This window comes from Entelurus aequoreus, linkage group LG03 (genome assembly GCF_033978785.1).
Source record: "Entelurus aequoreus isolate RoL-2023_Sb linkage group LG03, RoL_Eaeq_v1.1, whole genome shotgun sequence".
In the NCBI taxonomy this organism is placed as follows: Eukaryota; Metazoa; Chordata; class Actinopteri; order Syngnathiformes; family Syngnathidae; genus Entelurus; species Entelurus aequoreus.
The window spans coordinates 18,842,257-18,855,910 of NC_084733.1; the positions used below are offsets into that span (position 1 = coordinate 18,842,257).

The 13,654-nt window shown below is 40.7% G+C and overlaps 1 protein-coding gene across 1 annotated transcript in view; it reads right to left on the bottom strand.

Annotated features, from left to right (window-relative positions):
• The window catches only part of LOC133646252 (arf-GAP with SH3 domain, ANK repeat and PH domain-containing protein 3-like), a 61,343-nt gene extending 55,790 nt beyond the window's left edge, over nt 1–5,553 (bottom strand). The window contains exon 1 of the mRNA XM_062041423.1: nt 5,243–5,553. Coding sequence (XP_061897407.1) covers nt 5,243–5,368 — 126 coding nt within the window. The 5' untranslated portion in view covers nt 5,369–5,553. The remainder of the gene's footprint in view (nt 1–5,242) is intronic.
• Between the last annotated feature and the right edge of the window lie 8,101 nt (nt 5,554–13,654).

Consider the following 13,654-nt stretch of genomic DNA (forward strand, 5'->3'; position numbering starts at 1 on the left):
TCAACTCTACATGCCCCTAAAGCTGACCAACTCGCCGGATTGTAGTCAGCTGGAAGCGTGTCTTAATGAAATTAAACAATGGATGTCCACTAACTTTTTGCAACTCAACGCTAAGAAAACGGAAATGCTGATTATCGGTCCTACTAGACACCGACATGTATTTGATGATACCACCTTAACATTTGACAACCAAACAATTACACAAGGCGACTCGGTAAAGAATCTGGGTATTATCTTCGACCCAACTCTCTCATTTGAGTCACACATTAAGAGTGTTACTAAAACGGCATTCTTTCATCTCCGTAATATCGCTAAAATTCGTTCCATTTTGTCCACAAGCGACGCTGAGATCATTATCCATGCGTTTACATCTCGTCTCGATTACTGTAACTTATTATTTTCGGGCCTACCTATGTCTAGCATTAAAAGATTACAGTTGGTACAAAATGCGGCTGCTAGACTTTTGACAAAAACAAGAAAGTTTGATCATATTACGCCTATACTGGCTCACATGCACTGGCTTCCTGTGCACTTAAGATGCGACTTTAAAGTTTTACTACTTACGTATAAAATACTACACGGTCTAGCTCCATCCTATCTTGCCGATAGTATTGTACCATATGTCCCGGCAAGAAATCTGCGTTCAAAGAACTCCGGCTTATTAGTGATTCCCAGAGCCCAAAAAAAGTCTGCGGGCTATAGAGCGTTTTCTATTCGGGCTCCAATACTATGGAATGCCCTCCCGGTAAAAGTTAGAGGTGCTACCTCAGTAGAAGCATTTAAGTCCCATCTTAAAACTAATTTGTATACTCTAGCATTTAAATAGACTCCCTTTTTAGACCAGTTGATCTGCCGTTTCTTTTCTTTTCTGATCTGCTCTCCTCTCCCTTATGGAGAGGGAGTTGCTTAGGTCCGGTGGCCACGGATGAAATGCTGGCTGTCCAGAGTCGGGACAGCCAGCATCGGTTGGGGACATCTCTACGCTGCTGACCCGTCTCCGCTCGGGATGGTTTCCTGCTGGCCCCACTACAGACTGGACTCTCGCTGATGTGTTGGATCCACTGTGGACTGGACTTTCACAATATTATGTCAGACCCACTCGACATCCATTGCTTTCGGTCTCCCCTAGAGGGGGGGAGGGGTTACCCACATATGCGGTCCTCTCCAAGGTTTCTCATAGTCATTCACATCGACGTCCCACTGGGGTGAGTTTTCCTTGCCCGTATGTGGGCTCTGTACCGAGGATGTCGCTGTGGCTTGTGCAGCCCTTTGAGACACTTGTGATTTAGGGCTATATAAATAAACATTGATTGATTGATTGATTGATCTGTGAAGTGAAAACCATTTCAGGGGACTACCTCTTGAAGCTCATCGAGAGAATGCCAAGAGTGTGCAAAACCGTAATCAGAGCAAAGGGTGGCTATTTTGAAGTAACCAGAATATAAAACATGTTTTCAGTTATTTCACCTTTTTTTGTTAAGTACATAACTCCACATGTGTTCATTCATAGTTTTGATGCCTTCAGTGACAATCTACCATGCAAATAGTCATTAAAATAAAGAAAACACATTGAATGAGGAGAAGGTGTGTCTAAACTTTTGGCCTGTACTGTACATGTTTTAATGTGCCGAATGTGTTTAAACTTCCATCCATCCATTTTCTACCGCCTGTCCCTTTTGGGGTCGCGGGGGGTGCTGAAGCCTATCTCAGCTGCATTCGGGCGGAAGGCGGGGTACACCCTGGACAAGTCGCCTTAATATACAAATTTTTAACATGTTTTTAACTTGGCATCCATGTGTTTTAACCAACTATACTAATTTTTTAACTGGGAAACATGCTTTAAATGCTAGAATACATGATTTTCTAACATAACATACCTGTTTTTAAACATCAAATATGTGCTTAACGTGTCATGGATGTTTTCAACCTATTATAGATGTCTTTTAACTTACAATACATGTTTTCTCTAACATGACATGCATGTTTTCTAACCTGGCATACATGTTTTTTTTTACCTAATATACACATTTTAAAATAACCTACATACTTTTTTAACCTAGAATACATGTTTTTCTAACCTATCACACACATTTTAAACATAACATATGTGAATTTTGACCTAAACACAATAAATATGTTTTTGCAGACCCTTGATCTGGAGGTATGCCAAAGATTCACTTAATCAAATATTCAAACAGTGTTACTGTTCAAACAGTGTATAATGTTACAGACAGTGGCCAAAAATATTAAATATACTCGTGAAATACAAAACCCAAAACCAGTGAATTTGGCACGTTGTGTAAATCGTAAATAAAAACAGAATACAATGATTTGCAAATCCTTTTCAACCTATATTCAACTGAATAGACTGCAAAGACAAGATACTTAACATTCACACTGGAAAACGTTATTTTTTGCAAATATTAGCTCATTTGGACTTTGATGCCTGCAACATGTTTCAAAAAAGCTGGCCCAAGTGGCAAAAAAGACTGATTCCCAAACACTTATTTGGAACATCTCACAGGTGAACAGGCTGATTGGGAACAGATGGGTGCCATGATTGGGTATAAAAGCAGCTTCCATGTAATGCTCAGTCATTCACAAACAAGGATGGGCGAGGGTCACCACTTTGTGAACAAATGCGTGATCAAATTGTCGAACAGCTTAAGAACAACATTTCTCAACAAGCTATTGCAAAGAATTTATCCAAGGTCCCCAACCTTTTTGTAGCTGCGGACCGGTCAACGCTTGAAAATTTGTCCCACGGAACGGTGGGGGGGGGGGGTGTATTTAAAGATTTTTTTTTTTTAAATGTTTTTACATAAATAAATACAATCATGTGTGCTTACGGACTATATCCCTGCAGACTGTATTGATCTATATTGATATATAATGTATATATTGTGTTTTTTATGTTGAATTCATTTAAAAAAAATTTTTTTTTTAAAAAACAGTTTTTTAATTTTTTTTTTAATTTCTTGTGCGGCCCGGTACCAATCGGTCCGCGGACCGGCGGTTGGGGACCACTGATCTACGGTCTGTAATATCATCAAAAGGTTCAGAGAATATTCGATCCCTCAGGCGGTACTGCATCAAAAAAACTGACATCGGTGTGTAAAGGTTATCACCACATGGGCTCAGGAACACTTCAGAAACCCACTGTCAGTAACTTCAGTTGGTCGCTACATCTGTAAGTGCGAGTTAAAACTCTACTATGCAAAGCGAAAGCCATTTATCGACAACACCCAGAAACACTGCCGGCTTCGCTGGGCCCGAGCTCATCTAAGATGGACTGAGGCAAAGTGGATAAGACAGCGTGGCCGTGCCAGCAACCTGAGGTTTCCTGGTTCGGTCCCCACCTATTACCAACCTCGTCACGTCCGTTGTGTCCTTCAGCAAGACACTTCACCCTTGCTGATGGGTCTTGTATGGGCCTTGCATGGCAGCTCCCGCCATCAGTGTGTGAAAGTGTGTGTGAATGGGTGAATGTGGAAATAGTGTCAAAGCGCTTTGAGTACCTTGAAGGTAGAAAAGCGCTATACAAGTATAACCCATTTACCATGGGGACGGCGTGGCGAAGTTGGTAGAGTGGCTGTGCCAGCAATCGGAGGGTTGCTGGTTACTGGGGTTCAATCCCCACCTTCTACCATCCTAGTCACGTCCGTTGTGTCCTTGGGCAAGACACTTCACCCTTGCTCCTGATGGCTACTGGTTAGCGCCTTGCATGGCAGCTCCCGCCATCAGTGTGTGAATGTGTGTGTGAATGGGTGAATGTGGAAATACTGTCAAAGCGCTTTGAGTACCTTGAAGGTAGAAAAGCGCTATACAAGTATAACCCATTTATCATTTATTTACCATAAGTGATCTGTGGTCTGACGAGTCCACATTTCAAATTGTTTTTTGGAAACTGTGGACGTCGTGTCCTCTGGACCAAAGAGGAAAAGAACCATCCGGATTGTTATAGGCGCAAAGTTCAAAAGCCAGCATCTGTGATGGTATGGAGGTGTATTAGTGCCCAAGGCATGGGTCACTTACACATCTGTGAAGGCACCCTTAATGCTGAAAGGTACTATCTGTGTTGGCCCTGCGATGAGGTGGCGACTTGTCCAGGGTGCAGTTGAGATAGGCTCTAGCACCCCCTGCGACCCCAAAAGGGACAAGCGGTAGAAAAATGGATGGATGGGTACATGCCGGTTTTGGAGCAACACATGTTGCCATCCAAGCAATGTTATCATGGACGCCCCTGCTTATTTCAGCAAGACAATGCCAGTGTGGCTTCATAGTAAAAAAGTGCGGGTACTAGACTGGCCTGCCTGTAGTCCAGACCTGTCTCCCGTTGAAAATGTCAACACATTATAAAGCCAAAAATACCACAACGGAGACCCCGGACTGTTGAACAACTTAAGCTGTACATCAAGCAAGAATGGGAAAGAATTCCACCTGAAAAGCTTCACAAATTGGTCTCCTCAGTTCCCAAACGTTTACTGAGTGTTGTTAAAAGGAAAGGCCATGTAACACAGTGGTAAAAATGCCCCTGTGCCAACTTTTTAGCAATGTGTTGCTGCCATTAAATTCTAAGTTAATGATTATTTGCAATAAAAAAATTAAGTTTCTCAGTTCGAACATTAACTATCTTGTCTTTGCAGTCTATTTAATTGAATATAAGTTGAAAAGGATCTGCAAATCATTGTATTCTGTTTTTATATACGAATTACACAACGTACCAACGTCACTGGTTTTGGGGTTTGTAAAACCTCTTTAATTAATAGTTGGGCCTTCTACGTTACTGTATTTTCATGTTGGTCATTATGGCGGTACTTGGAGAGCCAAGTGTTTTCTGAGGTGGTAAAAAAATAAAAAAGTTTGAGAACCACTGGAGTGCAAACCTGTACAGAGTACTGTACAGGTTTGCAAACACTGACGTTAATATGTCAACACGGCCAATTCATTATACAATAAACAATGCATTTGAACTTTTCCTGCTGACAATACACACACACACACACACACACACACACACACACACACACACACACACACACACACACACACACACACACACACACACACACACACACACACACACACACACACACACACACAACATTTCAGTAGAACCAAGGTGCGTTCAAAGACACCTCTTGGTAAAGTGACACAAGAAAGGAAAGTAGTCCGGTCTCAAGGTGCACGGAAGTCAGCCAGCACGCACACGCAGGTAAACACGTCACCCACAATCACTCACCTCCTCCACGGTGGAAACAGTACTCCGACATTCGCTCATTTTAGCCTGGAAAGTGGACGTGCCTGGCGAGGACAGGTCCTCTTTTGTCAGGACCACGAATTCCGAAATGCTGATTCTCTCCAGCATGACTGCTGCGGAACTTTCTTTTTTTTAATCTCCCCCCCCCAAAAAAACAAAATCAGTGCGCAGAAGAGGACGCAAAGGTGGCGAGCACGGGACTAATTTCCATTGAAAAGTTAGCGGAGGAAGAAGGAAGGAGTGAAAAGTCCTGCTCGAGACCAGACTTTAGAGTGAGCGTGTTTTGGTGTGTGCGCGCGTGTACAGATCACGCTCGTGCACAATAGGGGGCGGGGAGTCGATCCGAATACCGACACTGTCGATACCAAGGTCATATTGATATTAGCTCGATACGAGCAATATTAGATTATATATTTTTCAGTTTCATTTATACATTTATTTTCTGAAATATCTGTGTTTTTTGTTCTGGTGTTATTCTTTTATTCATATTGTTATTTTTTTTTTTTTTATTATTTTATAAACCTTTGATTTGATTGATTGAAACTTTTATTAGTAGATTGCACAGTACAGTAGATATTCCGTACAATTGACCACTAAATGGTAACACCCGAATAAGTTTTTCAACTTGTTCATGGTTTATTTATAATCTGCAACATTTACATACAATCAAGAAATAATAAATAAATGATAAACAAAACAAGTACAAAAACAATACAAAACAGCGCCAGGGGGGTTGTGGACTCAATAAAGTAACTAAAATAGAATGCAAAATAAAAAATATCTATGTAACAAAATGTAAAGCCATAGGCTTATCGGTATTTAAGTTGACTTTACAAAAATACAAACACAGAATGCATTGCGTAGAGCTCAGTTAAAGTTTTACATGCAGAAAAAAATATGAAATACATATAAGTGATAAATAAATAAACATTTAACATCATTATTGAAAACCTGTTGGCAAAGACGGCGATAAAAGGAAAAGGAGAACCTTAGACTTGGACTTAGACTTAGACTTAGACAAACTTTATTGATCCACAAGGGAAATTGTTCCGCACAGAAGCTCAGTTTCAAAGGATGGAAAGTGTAAAGATGGAAAAGATAATGCAGGTAATACGTAGACTAAAAATGTACCATAGTAGCAATATAAAATATAACATATATGTAATATTGACATATTATATATACAGTATATAATATATACTGATATATTATATTATTATCCATCCATCCATTTTCTACTGCTTGTCCCTTTTGGGGTCACGGGGGGGTGCCGGAGCCTATCTCAGCTGCATTCGGGCGGAAGGCGGGGTACACCTTGGACAAGTCGCCGCCTCATCGCAGGTCCTTATATTATTATATTATATCATATTTGTATACAGTATATGACAAGATCTGATAGCTCAGTTACAGCTCTTTTTATTACCAAATCTGTGTTGTATGTGTTTTATGTTGCACGATTACACCAAGAAAAATTCCTAGTTTGTGAACCCGTTCTCAAACAATGGCAATAAAAACTATTCTGATTCTGATTCTGATTCTGATTCTGACCATGTACAATATTACAGTATATGTAACAACTGGAGCAAAAAAATAAAATAAAAAAAAAGGGCAGTATAAAATAGAGAGTAGATCCAGCAGAAAATATACATTATAAACAAAGAGATAGCTAACATAGAAGGTGTCAGGTAATAGACAGATATCATCTATAGCTGTATGGCGAGTGATTACACAGCTGGATGGAGTGCGGAATGAAGGAGAACCCATGCAGACACCACCTTCGCGCTTCGCCTCAAGTTCTCGCACCTTCTTTATCAAAGCGCTACCACACGCGACTTTCTTTGGCCCCCTATTGGCCTACTTTGTGGTCAGTTTAATAAAGCACAGAATCTCGACAAGGCGCAATAATAAGCAGGCAAATGGGCTACGAGGACGATAACCGAGGTGGTGAAAGTTTACGTCAAAAACCGAATGATATGAAAAGTGAGGTTGCACTGTAGTGTTGGCAGATGGTAGAGCGACTGTGCCAGCAACTTGAAGGTTCCAGGTTCGATTCCAGCTTTTGCCATCCAAGTCACGGCCGTTATGTCCTTGGCCAAGACCCTTCACCCAATTGCTCCTGATGGGTCGAGGTTAGCACATTGCATAGCAGCTTCCGCCATCAGTGTGTGTGTGTGAATGTGTGTGTAAATGGGTGAATGTGACATCTAATGTACAAACTCCAAAACCAGTGAAGTTGGCACGTTACGTAAATTGTAAATAAAAACAGAATACAATGATTTGCAAATCCTTTTCAACCTATATTCAATTGCATAGACTGCAAAGACAAGATATTTAACGTTTCAACTGGAAAACGTTGTTATTTTTTGCATATAATAGCTCATTTGGAATTTGATGCCTGCAACATATTTCTAAAAAGCTAGCACAAGTGGCAAAAAAGACTGAGGAAGTTGAGGAATGCTCATCAAACATTTATTTGGAACATCCCACAGGTGAACAGGCTAATTGGGAACAGGTGGGCGCCATGATTGGGTGTAAAAGCAGCTTCCATGAAATGCTCAGTCGTTCACAAACAAGGATGGGGCGAAAGTCACCATTTTGTGAACAAATGCGTGAGCAAATTGTCGAAGAGTTTAAGAACAACATTTCTCAACGAGCTATTGGAAGGAATTTTGGGATTTCACCATCTATGGTCCGTAATATCATCAAAAGTTTCAGAGAATCTGGGGAAATCACTGCACGTAAGTGATTATATTACAGACCTTCGATCCCTCAGGCGGTACTGCACCAAAAAGCGACATCAGTGTGTAAAGGATATCACCACATGGGCTCAGGAACACTTCAGAAACCCACTGTCAGTAACTACAGTTCGTCGCTACATCTATAAGTGCAAGTTAAAACTCTACTATGCAAAGCGAAAGCCATTTATCAACAACACCCAGAAATGCCGCCGGCTTCACTGGGCCCGAGTTCATCTAAGATGGACTGATGCAAAGTGGAAAAGTGATCTGTGGTCTGACGAGTCCACATTTCAAATTGTTTTTAGAAACTGTGGACGTTGTGTCCTCCAGACCAAAGAGGAAAAGAACCATCCTGATTGTTATAGGCGCAAAGTTGAAAAGCCAGCATCTGTGATGGTATGGGGGTTTATTAGTGCCCAAGGCATGGGTAACTTACACATCTGTGAAGGCACCATTAATGCTGAAAGGTACATACAGCTTTTGGAGCAACATATGTTGCCATCCAAGCAATGTTATCATGGACGCCCCTGCTTATTTCAGCAAGACAATGCCAAGCCACGTGTTACAACAGCGTGGCTTCATAGTAAAAGAGTGCGGGTACTAGACTGGCCTGCCTGTAGTCCAGACCTGTCTCCCATTGAAAATGTGTGGCGCAATTTGAAGCCTAAAATACCACAACGGAGACCCCGGACTGTTGAACAACTTAAGCTGTACATCAAGCAAGAATGGGAAAATGGGAAAAGCAACAAACATTGGTCTGCTCAGTTCCCAAATGTTTACTGAGTGTTGTTAAAAGGAAAGGCCATGTAACACAGTGGTAAAAATGCCCCTCTGCAAACTTTTTTGCAATGTGTTGCTGCCATTACGTTCTAAGTTATGATTATTTGCACACACAAAAAAAAAGTTTCTCAGTCCGAACGTTAAATATATTGTCTTTGCAGTCTATTCAATTGAATATAAGTTGAAAAGGATTTGCAAATTCTGTTTTTATTTATGAATTACACAACGTACCAACTTCACTGGTTTTGGGTTTTGTAAATACAGACCATTCACAGTTTAATGTGTTTCACAAATATTTTTCATGATCAAAATATTGTTGTGTGTTTGCATGAAATATTTGTTTTGTGCGATTTCTTATGATTATGAAAATGCATTCAAAATCATGACTGTATTGACAAATAATGTATCAGCAACGATGCAGGCAGGCTTGTCCAAAGTATTTACTTGACAACGGGTCGACGCCAAAAATGTGCAGTATCGCCCATCTCAACTGCATAAGTAGGGTGAGAGAAGGGGGTCGAGGGGTTGTGGGAGGGATGGTCCAACCTCCATCATCATGTGGGGAAGTTTTTGTGTGGCTTCCCCTCTTTCTGTCCCATTCTTACCTCTCACCTCCATGCAAACGCAAATGTGTGCTTGGTTGCTATGGAAACCATGAATGAATGAAGGCTTCCCTCACATGCACACACTCCTGGACAACAGGAGAGGTGGAAAAGGAGAAGAAAGTGTTGGAGGCACAGGCAGAGGCGCAGCTGGCCAAAACATTAGGAACACATGCTCAGCCTCAGTGCATTGGACTGTGGTTAAAGTTTGCATTGCATCATAGTGAGAGGAGTTTCTGATAGTCTGGCCACAATGTGTAAACTTTTAGATACATGAATACAATTAAGTGAAAAGTATCATTTGTTTACTCTCTTTTGGGTTTTCTTGTGTATCCTAAAGTTAAATGGAGATGCAAAAGGTGTTGCTCATTGCCACACCCCTGCTGGTGAAGGTTATTGGCCCTCCTAAGTCGATCTAAATAATAAACACACATGCTGATAAAATAATACAAAAGTGAGCATTCGTTCCTTTCAGATTGTGCAGGTGTACCCAATGAAGTGGCCTTATAGTGGTGTATAATCTTACCTCCCTGACACTGAAGAAGATAAACGTGCGCAGCTCTGTTATCTGTAGCTTGGAGGTAAAACGGCTCTTCCGGCCATCCGTAATTTCTGCACAATAACAAAAAAGGTGCGGGTCGGGAGGGGGGCGGGGTCATCTTCTTTGTATTGACATCTCACCCGAGTGACCTTCTCCTGGGATCGTCTGACGCCAGAGAAAGAGAAAATGAAAGAGCCGAGTGCACGGAGAGAACCCCTGAGGCCTTTTTGCAACAGGACCGGACCCGGTGAAACAGCTGAAAATCGACCCCACCTGAAAAGTGCCGTTTTGAGGATTTGAAAGATTTTATGGACCCAAAACGGGCAATGGTGGCATCCTAAAGTACATTTATTTTTTGGGACAGTTAGGACCCTGAAATGGTCCAAAAAAACGTAATGTTTGGTGTTTTTTTCTGGACCCCCTGCTCTAAAAGAGTCCTGTTGTATCTCCATTAAAAAGGGATTTTTACAAGCAGTCCAAACCTTGAAAAAAAAGCTAGTATCAGTTAAAAATGTTGTTGTAATGGCCCAAATGGGATTTTTTTAAGGACGGTTTGGGAAGTTTTCTGGACCTTCTGGCCCAAAAGAAGTTTGCTTTTTTGACAGTAAGGACATCAAAATGGCCTAAACACATCACTTTAAAGAGGGGTCATTGTTGATGTCTTTTCTGGATCCAAAGAGGGCACTGCTGTAACTACATGACAAAAGTTTTTGTTTTTTTTGACCAGTCCTAACCTGAAAAATGGTAAATGGGTTATACTTGTATAGCACTTTTCTACCTTCAAGGTACTCAAAGCATTTTGACACTTTTTCCACATTCACACACACACACATTCACACACTAATGGCGGGAGCTGCCATGCAAGGCCCTAACCCAGGGGTCCCCAAACTTTTTGACTCGGGGTCCGCATTGGGTTAAAACAATTTGGCCGGGGGCCGGGCTGTGTGTATATATATATATATATATATATATATATATATATATATATATATATATATATATATATATATATATATATATATATATATATATATATATATATATATATATATATATATATATATATATATATATATATAAATATGTATATATATGTATATATATATATATATATGCGATGAGATGGCGACTTGTCCAGGGTGTACCCCGCCTTCCGCCCGATTGTAGCTGAGATAGGCTCCAGCGCCCCCCGCGACCCCGAAGGGATTAAGCGGTTAGAAAATGGATGGATGGATATATATGTATATATATATATATATATATATATATATATATATATATATATATATATATATATATATATATATACATTACCGTTCAAAAGTTTGGGGTCACATTGAAATGTCCTTATTTTTGAAGGAAAAGCACTGTACTTTTCAATGAAGATAACTTTAAACTAGTCTTAACTTTAAAGAAATACACTCTATACATTGCTAATGTGGTAAATGACTATTCTAGCTGCAAATGTCTGGTTTTTGGTGCAATATCTACATAGGTGTATAGAGGCCCATTTCCAGCAACTATCACTCCAGTGTTCTAATGGTACAATGTGTTTGCTCATTGGCTCAGAAGGCTAATTGATGATTAGAAAACCCTTGTGCAATCATGTTCACACATCTGAAAACAGTTTAGCTCGTTACAGAAGCTACAAAACTGACCTTCCTTTGAGCAGATTGAGTTTCTGGAGCATCACATTTGTGGGGTCAATTAAACGCTCAAAATGGCCAGAAAAAGAGAACTTTCATCTGAAACTCGACAGTCTATTCTTGTTCTTAGAAATGAAGGCTATTCCACAAAATTGTTTGGGTGACCCCCAACTTTTGAACGGTAGTGTATATATATATATATATATATATATATATATATATATATATGTATATATATATATGTATTAGATATATACTGTATATAGCGCACTTTCCGCACGCGCGATGATGTCACGTTATCGATGAGAAAATGCATTTTTAGACAATATGATTTGCCTAAGCAGCTAGGAGACAACAAGAGTAGCAAGCGGTACAAAGTGGATAAGAAAAGACAGAAATGTATTTATTTATTTATTTTTTTAATACTTGGGACTTCCTGCGGGCCTGATTTTGGACGCCTGCCCTAACCCATCGACCCATCAGGAGCAAAGGTGAAGTGTCTTGCTCAAGGACACAAAGGACGTGACGTGGTTGGTAGAAGGTGGGGATCAAACCAGGAACCCTCAGGTTGCTGGCAAGGACAGTTTTCTGCACCTCCTGGCCCAAAATAAGTTTGCTTTTTTGACAGTTAGGACCTCAAAATGGCCTAAACACATCACTTTAAAGAGGGGTAATTTTTGGTGTGTTTTCTGGACCTCCTGCCCCAAAGAGGGCACTGTTGTAACTCCATGACAAAAGTGTTTTGTTTTTTTTAACCAGTCCTAACCCCAAAATGGTAAATGGGTTATACTTGTATAGCGCTTTTCTAACTTCAAGGTACTCAAAGCGCTTCGACACTATTTCCACATTCACCCATTCACACACATGGCGGGAGCTGCCAAGCAAGGCCCTAACCACGACCCATCAGGAGCAAGGGTGAAGTGTCTTGCTCAAGGACACAACAGACGCGACATGGTTGGTAGAAGATGGGGATCGAACCAGGAACCCTCAGGTTGCTAGCACGGACACTCTATCAACTGCGCCATGCCGTCTCCGCCTAAAAATGCCTAAAAATCCAAACCGGGACCATGGTTAGTCTCAAGAAGGTAGCAAAGTTTAAAAATGTAGCAGCTGATTGAAATGGCCCACAATGTGCACGTCTGAAAACAGATTATTTATTTGTCACGTCAAACACCTGATGACAGTTTGGGAAGTTTTCTGGACCATCCTGGCCTAAAAGAAGTTTGCTTTTTTGACAGATAGGACTTCAAAATGGCCTAAACACATCACTTTAAAGAGGGGTCATTTTTGGTGTGCTTTCTGGACCTCCTGTCCCAAAGAGGGCACTGTTGTAACTCCATGACAAAAGTTTAAAAACATTTTTTTTACCAGTCCTAACCTGAAAAAGTGGCTAAAAATCCAAACCGAGACCATGGTTCATCCCAAGAAGGTAGCAAAATTAAAAAATGTTGCAGCTGATTAAAATGGCCCAAAAAGGGCCCGTCTGAAAACAGTATTTCTTTGTCATGTCAAAGACCTGATGACAGTTTGGGAAGTTTTCTGGACCTTCAGGCCCAAAAGGGGTCCATGGCAGTACACGCCAAAAAAACAGACCTGATTTTACAACCGACAATCCTCCTTGAAAGATGTCTTCTTAGTCAAGGTTTTAAACCTCACGGTGGTGTAGGTTTTTAACACCAGAGTGTAGGGGTAATGTGCAGTTTTTAATTTCCCACCGCCTACGAGGCCGTGAATGTGACCTGACTGGCGAACGGATGAGCGTCAGGTAGGCAAGAAAAAGAGGAGGGGGACTTGCAGAAAAATGAAAGAACGGATGCAGACTGAAGGAATGAATGATTTAAATTTAAAAAAAAAGAGGACATCTGGTTATGGTCTGAATACACAAAAGTGGGTTCTATGTTGTGAAAGGCAAATTGAAGTTGTAAAATGTTGACTGAGCTACTATTTTCATTTGGGTAGTTTGTGTGCACCCACACTGGTATTTTGTTCACACTCACAAACTCCTTTTTGTGCTTTTTTTCAATCCGCAATTTACGACGCCACACGTGCGACCACTGTGTATGTTTAGCTGACTTACCCACACACAC